Raw genomic sequence first — 18,660 nt, forward strand, 5'->3', positions numbered from 1 at the left:
GCCTGAATACAAGGGGACCCTGTGGCACCAGTACCAAAGCGCAGGCATCGAAGGCCCAGGGCCCCCAGCTGTGTCCACGGGGCCCGAAGGCACACCAGCGGAGTTAGGCTGCCCAAAGATGGCATGCATCGCTTCGTAGAAATTCCGAAACTGGGCAGGGGTCGCTCTGGGTGCCGGTAAGGGAGGGAAACTTGGAGTCGACCCTTCGGGCTCCACACAGGGAGCCACGGGAGGGGCACCACCCGCATCCCTCGTCACGTGAGCCGACCGACGGGTATAAGTCGAAGAGCGACGTTGCTTCTTCGACTTCTTCTTGTGCTTTGACTTACCTGAGGAGCGAAGACTTTTAAGAGGACTGGTGGTGGTAGCTCCGCGACTGGTCCCTCAACCTCACACGTGACCGGGACGTCGAACAGCGCAGAGCCGACTGCCGGGCCTCGAGAAGCTTTTGGGACCGCTCCAGAAAAGACTGCGGATTCATGGCAGTCGGAGCACGACTTGGGATCATGGTCGCGCTTCAGGCCAAACAGGCACATGTGGTGCGGACACGTCAACAACATCAGCCGGCTGCAGAAGCCGCAAGCCTTGAAACCAGGCAGCCCTGAGGTGCACCAGGAGTCGAAGACACAAAAACGGTGTCGCCAAAAAGTTGCCAAAAAGTCAGTCAAAAAGTGACTGGAGAGAATGCTCTCTCCGGATCTGCACTGGGTGGCGCGGAGAAAGAAAGAACAGAACTGACAGTGCGCAAGGGCGGCGTCTAAGTAGCTACCGTGACATCATTCCGGCGACCACGACGCCAACGACAAACGCAGAGCCAATCGACGCCACCTTTCGATGCGCAGGGGTACTGCTGACTAAAAACTTTCCAGATCCAGTCTGAAGCCTGGGGGTAATTCTAAGGGAAGGAATCTATAACTCTCTTTCAGATTTGTGGAGTTAACAATCAGTTGTTGCCTACAAATAATGCCCCAGTCAAGAAGCTCAAAGTGCCACACTGTATTCATTAGTATGATAAGTTATCCAGCAGGGGCCTTCCTGCAAAAAAAAAAAAAAAAAAAAAAAAAAGGGGGGGGGGGGGGGGGAATACATTTTATTTGAAGTAATTCTATGTCAGGACCGGAGGCTTCGGGTTATGCTATCACTTTCTGTGCTTTATTTGCACAGCAGCCATTTTGAAACTCAAATCTGGACCATCTTTCCCAAACACCCTCGGTGAAAGTGGTCAAACAAAACAAAGAAGGGACAACATATACCTCACTCCAAAGCAACCAATCACAGTCCGGGACCCTCTCCTAGTCGTTATTCACTGCTCTATTTCTCCTCTTTCTTTGCTGCTCAGCAGCCGGAGATACGTTTTTTTTCCGTTCTCTGTGGTTATTGCTGTGTTATTATTGCTGTCATAATACTGGAGGTCACGGGATTGACTTTGGCATCCCGCGCCCGTTCATATTGTTTGTGGGCTGTTTTTTCCTGTATCACGCTTTGCGTTGTGGCCCTAAGCGTCAGCGCGTTCCGGGCCTCACCTCGAGCTTGGTGTGATAGACGGGTCTGTTGGTGAGCACCGCAACGCGCTTCCGCTGTCTCCCCGCTGAGGCTCTGTGTAAGTGGGAGTGTGGCATTGCGACGGAGCTTCGGCTCCTTGTTTGCTGGTGCAGCGGCCCGCGGGTCCGGTTTCGGGTTTACGCGGTCCGGCTGAAGTGACGATTGAAGAGGTCCGGTCAAGACCCCCGACCGCTAGGGTGCTGCGGCGTCCCTGTGATGCGACGGCACTCTCTCTGGCAGCGCGGTGCGTGGAATTTCAATTGGCATTCTTCGTATTCCGCCGCCGCTGCCAGCATGCCTCACGCCCCTGGAGACGTACGCCCTCTTTGAGGGTCTGTCGCGCTTCGCTCCCGCCTGCCTGACGCTCGTTTTCACGATGGTGTTGGAAATGGCGGAGGATGCCAAGGCTTCAGGTGCCTTGATTTCGCCGGAGGCCCTCTCGGGATGGGTGCAGAGGGCGATAGTCTTCTTAGGAAATGCGAACTGTGCGCTTTCCACAGAGCGTCGTCGTTCTTTCCTTATTAAGGTGGACCCTAAGCTGGGGGACTTGGCGGATTCGGAGGCTGGAGCCGTAGCCCAAGGGGGTTTGTTCGGGGAACACTTTATCAAAGAATTAGGAAAATTCATAAATACATTCACCTCCTTAGATAGGGCCCAATCGTCTATTAAAAAAGTCTTTCCCTCACGGGTTTTCCGTGAGGCTGGTCGAGGCAGGGGCCGCTCGACCGGCCAGGTCCCCGCTTCCAGCACCAACAACTCCAGGGGACAACTCTCCAGGCACGGGCAGTACCAAAGGCAGGGGCAGTACCAAACTAAGGCACGATATTCCAATTTTTACCTGTCCTGCGGCAGACGTTCCAGAGGCAGAGGTTTCCGGAGGGGACAACTCTAATAACACCGGTAAGTGTTTCTTGTGCTTCCCTAGTGGGAGTGGGAGTACGTTTGGCCCGCTTTCTGGGTGTGTGGAGGACGATCCCGCCCGATGCCTGGGTCCTCCAGACTGTGCAGGGGTTTCTAATAGAATTCTGCGGCGAACCTTGGCAAAGCTTTGTGCCAAATCCCATTCGGTTTTCGCGGTCAGAAGAGGCCCTGATAGACGTGGAAATCTCCGCTCTCTTAGACAAAGGCGCGATTTGTCGCTCAGCCTTAGATCCTCTCGGTTTCATCAGCAACATGTTTGTAGTGGACAAGTCGGATGGGGGACAATGTCCGGTCCTCAACCTGTGGGATTTCAACGTTTGGTTGGTTTACCGTCATTTCAAAATGAAGGGTATTCACCTCCTGCGGGATGTGCTTCGGCCGGCGGATTGGATGGTCCGTTTGGATTTAAAGGATGTTTATTTGGCCATCCCTTTTTTTCCGCCTCACAGGAAATTTCTTCAATTCCTTTGGAAGGGTCAAGGTTATCACTTCACGACACTTCCCTTCGGGCTGGCCTCCGCCCCTTGGTGCTTCACAAAGGTTCTCAAACCAGTGGTGGAGTACCTCAGGGCGAGAGGAACACGTCTCATCGTTTACCTGGACGATATGCTCTTGCTGGCCCAAGACCCGGTTTGTCTTCGGGATCAGTTGCAACAGGCCGTGATTCTGTTGGAGGGCTTGGATTTGGTCATAAATGTCAAAAAGTCCCTCTTGGTACCGGCCCAGCGCGTCACGTTTTTGGGTTTCGTGGTCGTTGCGGAAAATAGCAAAAATTTGTCACAAACTCAGACGGACACTGGCCAAGGGCACGGTTCCCCTGCGTCAGATAGCCCACATCGTGGGCTTACTGTTAGCCTCGATCCAGGCTATCTTTCCGGGGCCCCTTCACTATCGGGCGTTACAACGACTCAAAGCCAAGTTCTTACGGAAAGGTCTCCCGTACTCCCATCCAGTAACCCTGTCGGGGGAGGCGGTGGAGGAAGTTCGTTGGTGGCTCTCCCACATGGAAGCATGGAACGGGAGAGCGATCTTTGGCTCCGCCCCGGACCTGGTCATAGAGTCAGACGCAAGCAGGTCAGGCTGGGGCGCTCGGTGTGGATTTCTCCACAGGAGGTTCGTGGTCCCCGCAGGAACAGGAGCTTCACATCAACTGCCTGGAGCTTTTGGCAGGCTCCTTCGCTGTGCGTTGTTGGACCAAAGACAGAGTTCAGTCTTGTGTCCTATTGAAAATGGACAACGTGTCAGCGGTCAAGTATATAAATCGCCTGGGCGGTACTCGCTCAAAGGTGCTTTCGGACCTGGCAGCGAATTTGTGGCAGTTTTGCCTCGACAATAACATTTCATTGACGGCGGAGTATCTCCCGGGTCGTCAGAATTTGGTGGCCGACTGGCATTCGCGTAATTTCCGGGGTTTCCAGTCTCTGGAAACTGCATCTGGACGTGTTTCGTCGGGTGCTGGACTTTTGGGGTCCTTTTTCTGTGGATCTTTTTGCCTCCAGGTTGGACCACCAGCTGCCTCGTTTCTTCAGCTGGAGGCCGGACCCCCTGGCGCCGGCCACGGATGCGTTCCTGCAAGACTGGACGCAGGAAACGGCTTACGCGTTCCCGCCCTTCGCCATGATCACTCAAGTTTCCCCTCAGATTCGACGGCAGCGAGCCAGCATGGTTCTCATTACACCAATTTGGAGGTCTAAAGTTTGGTTTCCGGTTCTTCTGGAACTTTCTTGGGATTTTCCAATTCCACTCCCCCACTTTCCAGAGCTTCTCCTCAATCCGGATGGTGTTCACCATAAAATGTCTCTCGAGGGCCCTCTCCACCTCATGGCGTGGAGGATTACAGGGGACGATGGGCGCTCCCGGGCCTTTCGCAGTTCGCTGAGAGCCTCCTGGCCAGGGCTTGGTCACACAGCACGGTCAAACGTTAGCGCTCCGCCGGGACAAGTTGGTGTCATTGGTGTGTGCGACGGGGTTGTGATCCTGTGGTCGCAGTTGTGGTCGAGATCTTGAATTTTTTGGCGCACCTTGCTCAGCAAGGCCTGGCTTATCTGTCGGTCAACACCTTCCGTTCGGCGATTTCGGCCGGTCATTCCCCGCTGGGGGGCAAACCGGTGGGAGAGCATCCTTTTGTTTGCAGGCTCTTGAGGGGCCTCCGGTTATCGCTTCCTCCGGAACCCAGATACTCGGAGCTTTGGGATGTTAATAGTGTGCTTAATCTTTTTCTATCATGGCAACACAATGAGTTTCTCTCCCGTAAAGAATTATCAGCGAAGCTTGCAATGCTTCTTTGTTTGATTTCCTGACGCAGAGTTTCGGATGTGCGAGCTCTAGACGTCACGGGCAGAATTCTTTCTCCTTCGGGAGTGTCTTTCACTATCTGTCGCAGGACTAAGACTCATACTCTGACTATTGAGTACCCAGTGTTCCCGGACTCTCCTAAACTGTGTGTGGTCCGATGCTTGAAAGCGTATGAGGAGATGTCCGAGGAACTTCGTCCTCCTGGAGAGCAGCAGCTCTTTATTGCGCTCAAGAAGCCCCACAAGGCGGTTTCATCCCCTACTATCGCACGTTGGGTGCGTTGGGTCATGCAGGAGGCAGGCATTAGCCTATGTCAGTTTGGGGCTCACTCGGCACAGGCGGCGATGGCTTCTAAGGCTTTTTCTCTGGATGCCCGTTTAGAGGGCATAATGAATGCAGCTGACTGGTCATCCGATTCGACTTTTAAGAGGTTTTATTTTAAACTCGTCATTGATATGGCTCATTTGGTGGAAAGTAAGCTTTGAAGCAGCATTATCCGAAGCCTCCGGTCCTGACATAGAATGAAAAATTTCCTAGCTAATGTAACAGAAAGTTTCAATTCTATTAAGGACTCGGAGGTGAGGATTATCCCACCGCAGATCGACGCTGCGATTCCCACCCTTCGTTGGCAGTATCAGTTGGATTTTTCTTGATCTGGTTTTGTGGGACAGTGTTTGTGATTTAGCATGGTCTTCTTTGGTCGAATTTGAACAAGTAAGAATCTTGTATTTGATTGATGATGCTTGTCTCGCAGTTTCTTGCTTTGTACTCGCTTTGTTGCATAGGCCTTGACGGTTTTCTCTTTGGTTTCCAGGATCAGATTCCGGAAAGCAGGACACTTTATCGAGGTTGAGACGCTTCCCCGCAAAGAAAGAGGAGGAATAGAGCAGTGAAGAGGGACTAGGAGAGGGTCCCGGACTGTGATTGGTTGCTATGGACTGAGGGATATGATGTCCCTTCTTTGTCTTGTTTGACCACTCTCACCGAGGGTGTTTGGGAAAGATGGTCCAGATTTGAGTTTTAAAATGGCTGCTGTGCAAATAAAGCATAGAAAGTGATAGCATAATCCTCGCCTCCGAGTCCTTAATAGAATTGAAACTTTCCGTTACTTTAGCTAGGAAATTTTTCATTACAACTTTTCCAGCACAGCATCTTCCTCAGAGTCATTATCTTAGAATAATTCTCGATGCCAAGCTGGACCCCGGAGGCACACACATTTTAATGTTAAACGGCCAATTCTTATACAACATTTTTTCCTCTTTCAACTTTTAAAAACGATTTTTGAAACTGGAAAATCCAAGGAAAAACACAGTGCAGATAGACATTGCTCCTTTAAATTTTACTTTTAGTATTTATGAAACCATTTCAGCCCAAAGAATTGAGCATTGTCAAAGAGTCAACCTCCATTCAAGACAGGATCAGTTGAGAATCTGAGGAACAGACTCTTTCAGGACAATTATTGTTAAAGTTACATCACTCTTCCTTCTCCAGCAAGAGAGCCTACCCAGACCCATAATTATTATGCATATAGCTTTTATGGCCCTTGCCTATGGTATTCATTTTTGTTAAAACGTAGAAGAGCCTGGTTTGACCTCTGTTCAACATCCAGTTTTATCTGCAATTTAAATTCCTTCTACAAATCTTACCATTTTTGTTACGAGATATGTATTTCATGGTAGTGGGGGCATGTGTGCTTTACCATCCAAATAACAGCAATTCCATCTACATAGCCTCCAAACAAGATCTTTTTTTTGATAATCAAGTTTATTGTATTTGAGAACAGCAATAAATTCATTAACAACATTACAGACACGATCGACACGTACAATGCAGATCTTAAGAGTGACAGAGATCCATAAAAGTTCTTCCAAACAAGATCTTACACAAGCATCTATGCTTGCAACACCTGGCAGTAAAGTTTTGCATAGCTAAATCATACAATTGTGTACCTTTGTACAATGATAAAAAAGTACATAGGTAAACACATTTAGTGGTTCACATAATTTTATGAAGCACAACTCAATATATTCATGCGGGGGTTATGCACTGCTCATAGTAGAAGGTTAGTTTTAGTCTCTTTATATACTACTTTGAAAAAAAATATCTCTTTATTTTGTGTCCCAATTTTACTGGCTCCTTTTATTACTAGCATGGTTATTATTTTCAGGCCTCCTCAATATATATGGATAGGCTCACAATAAGTGGTTTACATTTGGGATATTGTCTAGGTTGAAAGAGATTCAATTGTTCTATATTTTGTATGTGCACTGCCATATGACATGCTCTTAAGACTTTACTTCCTACTCACAGGTGGGTTCAACTTCCACCTCGACAACCAACTAGACCCCAACACCACATCCCTCCTGGACAACCTCCATAACTTAGGACTCCGCTTGATCGTGACCGAACCCACGCACTCAGCAGGACAGACCCTCCACCCCCTCTTCACAACAGGAACCTCCATCACTTTCAGCCACACCACCAAACTCCGTGGACAGACCATCGATGCATCCACTTCACCTTCAAAACATCCACCATCCACAGAACCCAGCAACTGCTTCTACGAAGAAACTGGACCAAAATCACCGATGACCAACTCACCTCCTCACTCGGCAACTCCACCCCAACCATCGCGGAAGACGATGACGACCCCAACACCGCAGCCCGAACTCTGCACAGATGTATCTCCGACAGTGCCAACACCATAGCCCTCCTCAAGAAGAACAACACACATGCCAAGAAAGCCAGGTGGTTTACCACTGAACTTCGAGAGTCCAGACCCCCATGCCGCCACCTCGAAAAGGCCTGGAGGAGCTCCAAATCTACAGAAGCCCACAACAACTTCAGAGCCATCACCAACGCTCACCACCAACTCATCAGAAATACGAAAAAAAAAGCGATCAAAGACAGAATCTCCACACACACGCACAACAGCAAAAAACTCTTCAGCATCATCAAGGAGTTCACCCAACCCATCAGCGAGTCTACAGACATCCCTCCATCACAAGACTTCTGCAACAAACTCAGCACCTTCTTCCACCACAAAATCAAGAACATTTACGACAACTTTGACGAAGACAGCCAACACATTGAACCCTCACCAACCACCCCGACACCCTGAAGCCAACGATTGACAGCTGGACAGACCTCACCACCGAAGACACACTGAAGACAATGAAGTCAATTCACTCCGGGCCCCCAAGGACCCCTGCCCCCACCACATCTTCAACAGAGCCGCTGACACCATCGCTACCATGCTTCGCCACACCCTCAACCGCTCTCTAGCGAACGCCTCCTTCCCCGACGAATAGAAGCACACCGAGATCAACGTCCTCTTTAAGAAACTCTCGGCGGACCCCACCGACCTCAAAAACTACAGACCCATCTCCCTGCTCCCGTTCCCAGTGAAAGTCATTGAGAAAGCCATCAACAGCCATCTCGCCACCTTCGTCGAAGAGCACAACATCCTCGACTCCTCCCAATCCGGCTTCAGAAATAAACACAGCACAGAAACCACCCTCCTCACTGTTACAGGCGACATCTGCTCCCTCCTAGACAGAGGAGAGACAGTTGCCCTCATCCTCCTCGACCTCTCAGCGGCCTTCGATACAGTCTCTCACCGCACCCTAACATGCAGGCTTCATGACGCAGGGATTCGGGACAAGGCCCTTGACTGGATCCACTCCTTCCTCTGTGGCAGAACACAGCGGGTCAGACTCCCTCCTTTCTTCTCGGACCCTACACCAACCCCCTGCGGAGTCCCCAAGGATCCTCTCTCAGCCCCACGCTGTTCAACGTCTACATGGCTCCACTCGCCCCCATCGTCAGAAACCACGGACTCAACATTGTTTCATACGCAGACAACACCCAACTCATCCTATCCCTATCCAACGCAGCCAAACACAACTTTCATGAAGGCATGGAAGCAGTCGCCAAATGGATGAGAAGCAGCTGCCTACAACTCAACACTGACAAAACAGAAGTACTCATCATGGTCCCACACCCCGATGCCTGGAACAACACCTGGTGGCCACCCGCCCTCGGAAGCCCGTCCACCCCCACGGACCACGCATGCAACCTCGGAATCATCCTGAACTCCGAACTCAAAATGGACTGCCAGATCAACTCCGTCGCATCCTCCTGCTTCTACATCCTCCACCTCCTACGCAAAACCTTCAAATGGATCCCCCTCGAACACAGAAAGACCGTCACTCACACCCTCATCATCAGCAGACTTGACTACGGCAACGCACTCTACGCCGGAATCGACAAAAACCTCACCCGCAACCTACAAAACATCCAGAATGCCGCTGCAAGGCTAATCCTCAACCTGCCAAGGCACTGCCGCATCTCCCAGCACCTGTGCACACTCCACTGGCTCCCCATCGAGGCTAGAATCACATTCAAGATTCTCACCCACGCACACAAAGCCCTCCACAACACCGGACCAGCATACCTGAACAGCCGACCCGAAGTCCACGCACCCCAAAGAACTCTACGATCAGCCCAGCTCTCCCACGCCGTGGTCCCCCACACCAGGAAGTCTAGATCAGGAGGCCGCTGCTTCTCCTTCCTCGCGGCCTGAGCCTGGCACGCCCTACCGCTCCACCTCAGACAGACATCACTCCCCATCTTCACGAGGAACCTCAAAACATGGCTTTTCGATAGACCTCCTCCTTGATGGACTGGATCCTGCACCTCCCCCCCGCCCCAGCGCCTTGAGACCCTTATGGGTGAGTAGTCGTGCTCAACAAACCCATGATTGAATCTGTATGGTTATCCATTTATTGCATATCCACACAGAGATTCTAGAATATTTCTTCACGGTCTCTTGAAGTTGTGATTAAAATCAGGCATTATCATTCAAAGTTCTCTGCGGTCTGCATGCTCCAACATGCCATCTTGACCCTAGACAAGTAGCTATGAACTCCACGAAAGTAGTATCTTGCTCTGGATTTAAGACCCAATTAAGCAGGTAGTCCATGAACCAACTACTCTGACACATCCACCATTGCTAACAGGGAAAACTCCTGAAAAGCCAATTCATTGGCCATTAATGCAGTGGCAGAGCAGAGCACAGCACTAGAGTGGCCTCCTACTCTAGTGCTGTTCCCCCACTCCCACAAAGCTGCCACCATGCAACAGAGCTGGAGCTTTACCTGCTATAGTCTCTGCTTAGTCAGACTGCACTTATCCCACTCAGTCTTGGTCTGGGACATAGCGCTTTTATGCCCAAATGGCACGTCATCTTGATTTGGGCTCAGAGCATGACTGAACATGGGATGCCTGGCTTTAACTGACATGAATGCTGTCCCCATCTCTAGTGCTCTGCAAAACCCCTTCTTAGGTTGCTTGCTTTGCTGGAGCAGTGAGAGAGGGGCATGTTCAAAGTACATCCCTATTGTGTGCAGTTTGCCTTAGCCAGAATCCCCGACTCCCAACCACCTCACCCAGACAGACTTGATTACCAGAGAAAGCTCTCACCACACACAAAATCTGCCAACAATATCTCCCAATCAATGACAGCACCAACTAAGTCTCTGTGCTCTCCACCTTAACCATGGCAACACTTTCTTAAAGTCCTTAACAATCACATAGTACTGCTGCTGCTCCTAACATTATACAATGCTCCCACTTAATACTTTCTTAGCCACCTTTCAAGGTCCATTCGTCCACCACCTAATCACAACAACAAATCTCAGAGTAGCAACCAGCTTGTCCAAGAATCTGTGCCTAAACCGTAACCCTCAACATTGCTTTGTCCCACCCTTTTATTATCTGAACATTCCTCTTCTGATACTACTCTGGGAGCCTACAGAGGTTTCATCGCATCCATCAAGGACTACTTCAACATCTGGGTTCTCACTATTTACCAACTCCTAAGACTTTTGGACGAATACCTCACCTACTTTTGATCTCTTTAATATCATGATGGTGCATGCCTCTACCTGCCATTTCTACAATACCATCCAAGGCAAAATACATTAACTGGACTAAGTATAGGTTTAATATGTTGGCAACAGATCCATTGGCTCCAAGAACGATAGCAGCCCCAAATGAACCTTGGATGAAATTAGGAATTGATCCTCTTGATGTTGGTCAGGCTCCCCATTCTAAGAGGTTTATCATTGTCCTTGTGGTCATTTTTACCAAGTGGCCAGAAATCACATTTATTCCCTAGGGTAGCTATTTTCTAACATATTGGCTTTCCTATTCAGACAATGAAAGTCTTGTCCATAACTGTACAATTCATGAACGCGTGCAGCATCAGGCATTAGAGGGTAAAACTGTATCATCCTCGAACCAACATCCTTGTTGGGAGGAACAAGAAGAGTATAAGACAATGCATCCAATATACTAGGCAGTAAGCATGCCTGTTATTTTGACATACTGTAAATGTCTGGGGTTGTTGACAAAAAGGGATGGTGAGAGTATACTGTTTTTTGCGGTTTTTCTCTCGTTTAGATGGAGTGAAACCCAGACCCTTGCACTGGCATCCCTTGTGTATGTCAAGTGCAATATGGATGATAGCAGGACTCAGGTCGTTGTGAAAGTATGGCCTGCTTTCCTAAAGCAGAAGGTAGGAGTCCCAGATACAGAGGAATAGGAGAATGGAGACAGGTTTGCCTTTAGAAATTCTATGAGGATCTTTTAGCAGGTAACTGCTGATTAGTTCTTACTTAGCGCATCAGCAGATTCTGTTAGAGGAAAGGAGTTTTCAGGCTGGGCCTGCTGCTTTTGTGCTTTTCTGAGTGCTACATCAGGAATGCTGAATACAGTCAGGTTAAGAGCAGTCACGCTGTTATACTCATGCTTTGGATACTCCTTTGTGGAGCGAGCTTTGCCAATACTTGCTGTGAGAGCCACCACCATGCAAAGAACTGACTGTCCTGCATACTGAAAATGTGCTCCTCTGAGTACCCGAAAGCTATTGTGATGCAGGGCTGCTGTCTGTCTGACAGCTGGGCTCCCAACATGATGCACGTTCTGTGGGGCTCGACAACACCGCGCTGTCTGACGACCCCCTCCTGCCTGGAGGCCACAACTACTGAAGATCTGCAGTGCTATTCTTCACTCAGTGGCAGGATGTTGATCACTGCCTATGATCCCGTACATGATCATTGAGGCACTGCTTACGACTGCAAAGAGGGAACCACAAAAGCCCCACACCACACCCAACACCCAAGCAAACAGGTAAAACAAGGTCACAAATGAGAGACAGTGGTCTTTGACTCCGTAAAATAATCCTGCAATTTAGCGAGATGAACAATTTTCAGCATTATCTCTTTTTGCTCAAGAAACGATACAAACTGGGGATTACCGAACAAAGTAGATGCTTGCATAGCCTAAATCTGAGCTCACACTTTGTTGCTTCTAGAATTCTGTTTAATTGTTGTGACACTCTAGAACTTGGCTTGAGACCGTAGTTTTACTTTGTATAACCATGAACCTGAACCTCCATTACTGTGCAGTTTTTTTTTTGTGAGAATAAAGTGATTCTCTTTTTACAAAGATAAACACTAGTTTGTTTGACTCTTGAGTCTCTACCCCCATACTACCTTCCTGAGAAGCCTTTGTCAGCTCGACGGCGCTACCCTGATAGTCAAGTGCAGAAAGGGCCCAGTTTGCAGAGCCGTAGGATAAACCCCAAGATACCAGATTCACACAATCTCAACCACTAAGGTTGAGGTGCAGTAGCACCGGTCTGTGGTCTGACATATCTATTACCATATTCTTTTAATTATCTAATGGCATTTGTTTTTCCTTACACTCTTCTTTTTATATGTATTTTGCTGCATTTGTCATACAACCAGTTTTGTTTTGAAGAAAAAAGTGGTAAGGTTTATTACAACTTTGGCTTGTTGAAAATATTCTTTAATGCAATTGAAGTTGGTGTGCCACCAACGTACTATGATTGGAAGTTGGTATGAGTTGCCTCATTACAGCTGTGAAGGTGCATGTGACGAGTATGACCGGGCACATTTCTAAGCACCTCCTATATGTTATTTCTTTAAAAAATTGCTGATATAGTGATTCAATTAACAGATGCTATACCTTACATAAAAAGACTGAAAGGAAGAAAGTTAAAAGGAACTGAATGAAGCATACAAACTCCTCCAAACAATTAAGGTGCTAATAACAGATGAAGATCAGGTATTAAGAAATCCTAACTACCACAGGGTGGAAAAAGGAAGCAAAGAACATATGACTTACCTTTGGTAATGCCTTAACTGGTAGAGACTATCTAGCCGCAAATTCCTTACCTTAGAATTATCCCCAGGCGTCAGTCTGGATCTGGACATTTTTCAGGAGCAGTACCCCTGCACGCCGGTAGCCAGCATTGTTCGGTTCCATGCAGCATAATCGTCCGAGTCAGAAGTGAGGTGTGTGGTGCCTACATATGCCCCATCCTAGCATGCTGACATCAGTTTCTTTTCATGACTTTCCACACCAGAAGCACAGAGCCACAAAGAACAAGGACCATTGGTGTGTAATCTAGGGCCCTGAAAGGGGAAAAGTCCTGTTCGTAGAAACCGTTCGCAGAGCGGGGAGGATGGGCAGGTCCGTGAGGAATCCGCGGCTGAACAGTCTCTACGAAACAAGGCATTACCGAAGGTAAATAACTTGATCATCTGATAGAGACTTCCAGCCGCAGATTTCTTACCTTAGAATAGATACCAAAGCAATAACTTCCCGGAGGTGAGTCTGCGAAACGGTTTCACACTAGAAAGTCCTGCAGGACCGAATGAGCAAAGTGCTCATCCCAATGGACAGGACTGTCCAGGCAGCAATGCTTTGTGAATGTGTGCAGAGAAGCCACGCTGTTGCCTGGCAGATGTCCAGGACCACGACTTAGTGTGCTAATGCAGTGGTCGCAGCCTTTGCTTTGGTGGAAGGAGCACACAAACCCTCTGGGGTTCCTTCTTGGCCAATGCATAGCAGGTTTTAATGCAGAGCACGATCCATTGGGAGGTGGTCTGTTTCGGCACAGCAAACACAACAGGATGATGGACGGAGTGTTGAAACTTTTCAACCACTCGCCTCCAGTCAAGAGATCTGAGTTTAATCTATTGTTCTATGCAAATCAGTCTTGACCCTGCTTCTCATGGGAACAGGCTAGCCCGAACTGCCAGGCTAGGCCCTCCCTGGGCCGGAAACAATTATCCTCGTACCAGTTTCCGGTATATCACCCCTCCTCAGCCAACCTAGCTTGAATTCAGTGCTACAGCGAGTAAGGGACCCACGTCTGAGTATACCCAGGGCCACTAAGGGCGAACATAGCAAACACAACCAGAAACGTTTCAGCACTCCATCCATCATATTATTGTGTTTGCTATGTTCACCCTCAGCATGTTGGGGTGGCACCTATATAACCACTGCACATGTCCCCTTCCGGTGCATACAATGCCACACGGAGTCAAACAACGCCACCTACCACTGCCCAGTGGTATTGTTCCTGAAATATTTCCTGATCCAATCTGCCACCTGGGGATAATTCTACGAGAAGGAATCTGCAACTGTTTCTATAAGATGTTAAATGTCTGAAAGTGCTTTAAGGGTTTCCTAATACACTAATGTATATGTGGCTCTCTGGAAGATTCTTAACATTATACTAGATTTATTTTACCAGTGGTAATTTTACCAAGGGTATCTGCCTGCTTTCCTTTAAAAACTAGGGTTTAAAAAAAGTTAAACTAGCCCAGTTGTTCAGCTTCCTTATATAGTTACTGCAGAGTTTAGCATGTTAAATATCATGTAATACAAACCAGTTTAGATATGCTGAACAACAACTTACACAGCCACAAAAACCTAATATTTTGAAACACCCTGTCCGACACTACTCTATCTAGATATATACACACACACACAAACAAACACTTATATCCCGTCTCCTCCCACACTTTTTCCAAACTACAGAATGCACATACCAGTCTTTTAGCAGGGAAGCATTCACTTGGAATGATATGTAGTCGAAGAGGGCGGGCTGTCAACTGGGTGAAGGCTGGTGTGAGCTCAAAGCAGTTCTGGAACAGTGATGCCCTGGCAAAGACATAAAGGCCAAGCCTGGCTCTTGACATGGCGACCACCAAGCGGCGAACATCTCTGGAGGAAGAAAGCAACTGTTGAAGCTCAGGTGGTGCAGAGAAGCCCCAGGTACATATTCTGCCAACTGGAAACTGTGTTTATTTAAATTTTTGTTTTCAATGAACTTTCAAGCATTTTGTTCAGAATACTAGGAACAAAGACCTGCCTTGACATTTTATGTTCACTCAGAAATCCTCCTAACAATACAAACACCCCCTATACTTTCACACTTAAGGGCCCCATATTTTAAGGTAATATATCACATCATCGAAGCATTCAAAATTATTTAATTTTTTGGTACTGATAAATACAAGTCTCAGCTGTAACCTCTTAACCCCCTTCCCCAAAAAAGAAACAGGAAAAGAGAGGACTTGTGACTCGAAAGACTTCTTTGTAAAAAAATTACTTGCAATTGTCTGAGCCCAACACTAGATGCCAGGAATATGGAGAGCATGTGTATTTACAGCAACAAATGCTACGAGCAAATACATTCCTCATATTACAAAGTGTCCCACATTTCTTAACATACAGACAATCAGGACTAGAGATTGTTCCCCTCTGACCAGCCTTCATTTTAAAGCATTTATATGTTGGCCTTGTACTCCCGCAGTAGACTCATGCACTATCTTCAGTTGCTATAAAGCAGACTGCAGGACTCCCTCTGCCATGTTAACTAGATCAGAAGTATAACAGGCCACCAGATGTCAGGGCTTCTTGTGTGTCCATCCATTCAGGAAATTGGGTGCAGATTGTGCATTCAGGTGCTGGAATGAACCTGCACTGCTACAGAACAGTCTACTTACAATCAACTTGAGATGGCAGCTAATAGCTCTTGCCATCTAGCATACTAATTAGTGTTGCATGTGCAGCCATGATTTATCATTCATTCTGGTTAAAGGGGGAAGGAATATGCTACTTACCAGAATGCATCTGTTCTTGGCATGTAGAGCTGCAGATCTACACACTGTGCATAGATCGCCATCTGGTGTTGGGCCCGGATGTTGCAGTTGTTTTTCTCTTGGAAAGTCTTTGGAAGTCACGAGGTATGTGACTCCTCCTTTGGATCATATTGCGCATGGGCTTCGGCTCCATCCTCAGATTGTTTTTCGCCAGCGGGAAAATGATGGAGCTTTGTAAGAAAGAGGAAAGATGCCCATGTGTGCTGTATCTAAATAAGATAAAACTGTAACAGGTAAAGGTAGCCGGGGAGGCGGGTGGGCGTGTGTAGATCTGCAGCTCTACATGCCAAGAACAGATGCATACTGGTAAGTAGCATATTCCGTTCGAGGCATATGAGCTGCAGATTACACACTGTGCATAGATTATATAGCAGTACTCGCTCCTAGCGGCGACCACCAGTATCTGTTGCAGTTGTTTGAAACAATGTTTTGAGGACAGCCTGGCCCACACTAGCTTGTTGCTTAGTTTGCACATCTACACAATAGTGTTTAGTGAAAGTGTGCGGTATAGACCATGTAAGCTGCTCTGCAGATATCATCTAAGGGGATGTTCCCTAAAAATACCATGGAAGCCCCTATCTTACGTGTAGAGTGGGCTTTAGGGGGAACAGATCGCGTCTGTTTTGCTTTGTGGTAGCAAATCTGTATGCATTTAACAATCCACCTAGCTATCCCAGATTTGGAGATGGGGTTGCCTTTGTGTGGTGGTGAGAAAGACACGAATAGTTGTTTGGTCTTACGAAAAGGTTGTGTTCTCTAGATGTAGTAGAGTAAAGCTCTTTTGACATCTAGGGTGTGTAGAGCTCTTTCTGAAATGGTTTGTGACTGAGAGAAGAATACGGGCAGTTCCACAGATTGATTGAGGTGAAAGGGAGAAATGACTTTAGGAAGGAATTTTGGATTAGTGCGGAGAACAACCTTATTATAATGTATTTGCAGAAAGGGTTCCTGAATGGTGAGTGCTTGTATCTCACTGACCCTTCTGAGCGAAGTAATGGCTACAAGGAAAGCAGTTTTCCGTGTTAAAAATTGAAGCTCACATTAATGTAGAGGTTCAAATGGAGGCCCCATTAGTCTTGTGAGAACGATGTTTAGGTTCCACACAGGTGAGGGTGGCACTCTGGGGGGAATTATTCCCTTAAGGCCTTCCATGAAGGCTTTTATGGCAGGTACTCTGAAGAGTGATAGATGCTGTCTATTTTGTATATACGCTTCTATGGCAGCAAGGTGTAGTCTAATAGACGTGTAGGCTAGGTTGCATCTTTGTAGGTGTAGTACATAGCCTAAGATGTGGTGGATAGACACATCTAAGGGATTGACGTTATTGTTGTGACAATAGATCACAAAACGTTTCCACTTGGCTGCGTAGCAAGCTCTAGTGGTAGGTCGTCTAGCTTCTTTAATGACGTTCATACAGTCAGGGGGAAGATTAAGGTAACCAAATTCTACGATTTCAGGAGCCAGATCGCAAGGTTGAGCTGAGCTGGGTCCGGGTGTCTGATCTCTCCATGGTTCTGGGTTAAGAGGCATGGAGAGAGGTGTAACTTTTGGTGCGGAACTACGGAGAGTTCCAGCAATGTGGTGTACCACGGTTGTCTGGCCCAAGTCGGAGCAACTAGGATGAGAGTTAGGGAATGTTGCTGTTGTTTGCGCACCACTAATGGAATGAGTGGGAGAGGCGGAAAAGCGTACGCAAATCTGCCTGACCAATTCATCCATATCGCATTGCCTTTGGACAATGGGTGTGGATATCAGGCGGCGAAGCTTGGGCATTTGGTGTTTTCGTGGGTGGCGAAGAGGTCTATCTGTGGTTGCCCCCACATTTGAAAGAATGGTTGAAGAACTTGTGGATGAAGTTCCCACTCGTGGATCTTTTGAGTTTGACAGCTCAACAGATCTGCAATGGTATTTTGGACTCCTGGGACATGTTGGGCTAGGAGAAATGTTTTTGAGGTATGTCCCACCTCCATATGCTCTGTGCTAGCTGAAAGAGCTGCAGAGTGTGTGTGTCGCCCTGTTTTTGGATGTAGTACATGGCTGTCATGTTGTCTGTGCAGACTACGACAGCCTTGCCTGAGACGTGTGTTTGAAAGGCTTTTAGGGCTAGGAATATGGCCAGTAACTCCAGATGGTTGATGTGGAGTAACTTTTGTTGAGGTGTCCACCTGCCCTGCATGGTGTGATGTAGTAGGTGAGCTCCCCAGCCAGGGAGAGCGCTGCGTCCGCAGTTAGAACTATTTGAGGAACCGGCTCTAGGAACGGTCGCCTTTTGGAAAGAGTTTTGGTGGTCCAACACTGCAGAGAGCGATGGGCACGACCGTCTACCAACACCAGATCTGATAATTGACCCTGAGCCTGGTTCCATTGGCGTGCTAAGCACTCTTGGAGAGGACACATCTGAAGTCTTGAATGAGGTACTATGAATATGCAAGAGGCCATCATCCCTATAAGTTGCATAAACACTCGGGCTGGAATAGAGTGTTGTGGTTGAAATTTGGCGCGAAGAGCCTGTATGCTTGCTATCCTGGCAGGACTGGGGTAGGCTAACGCTCTTGAGGTGTCTATGGTGGCACCGAGGTATTGTTGTACGTGGGACGGATGCAGATGGGACTTGGCGTAGTTTACTGTGAAGCCCAGGTCGTGAAGTAGTTGGATAGTGGCGTGAGTGTGTTGTACACACTGGTTGTATGAGCTGGCTTTTATGAGCCAGCCGTCTAGGTATGGGAAGATGTGGATGTGTTGTCTTCTCAGGTGTGCTGCCACTACCGCTAGTCACTTGGTAAACACTCGTGGTGCTGTGGTGACTCCGAATGGGAGTACTTTGAATTGGTAGTGCTGACCGTCCACTACGAATCTG

The 18,660-nt window shown here is 48.0% G+C and overlaps 1 protein-coding gene across 2 annotated transcripts in view; it reads right to left on the bottom strand.

The window, feature by feature from the left end:
- AQR (aquarius intron-binding spliceosomal factor) overlaps nucleotides 1–18,660 on the bottom strand; it is a 396,399-nt gene that overhangs the window by 28,310 nt on the left and 349,429 nt on the right. For both annotated transcript variants that reach the window (XM_085627198.1, XM_085627199.1), the window contains exon 33: nucleotides 14,688–14,862. In XM_085627198.1, coding sequence (XP_085483324.1) covers nucleotides 14,688–14,862 — 175 coding nt within the window. The remainder of the gene's footprint in view (nucleotides 1–14,687; nucleotides 14,863–18,660) is intronic.

This window comes from Triturus cristatus, chromosome 9, assembly GCF_964204655.1.
Source record: "Triturus cristatus chromosome 9, aTriCri1.1, whole genome shotgun sequence".
NCBI lineage: Eukaryota > Metazoa > Chordata > Amphibia > Caudata > Salamandridae > Triturus > Triturus cristatus.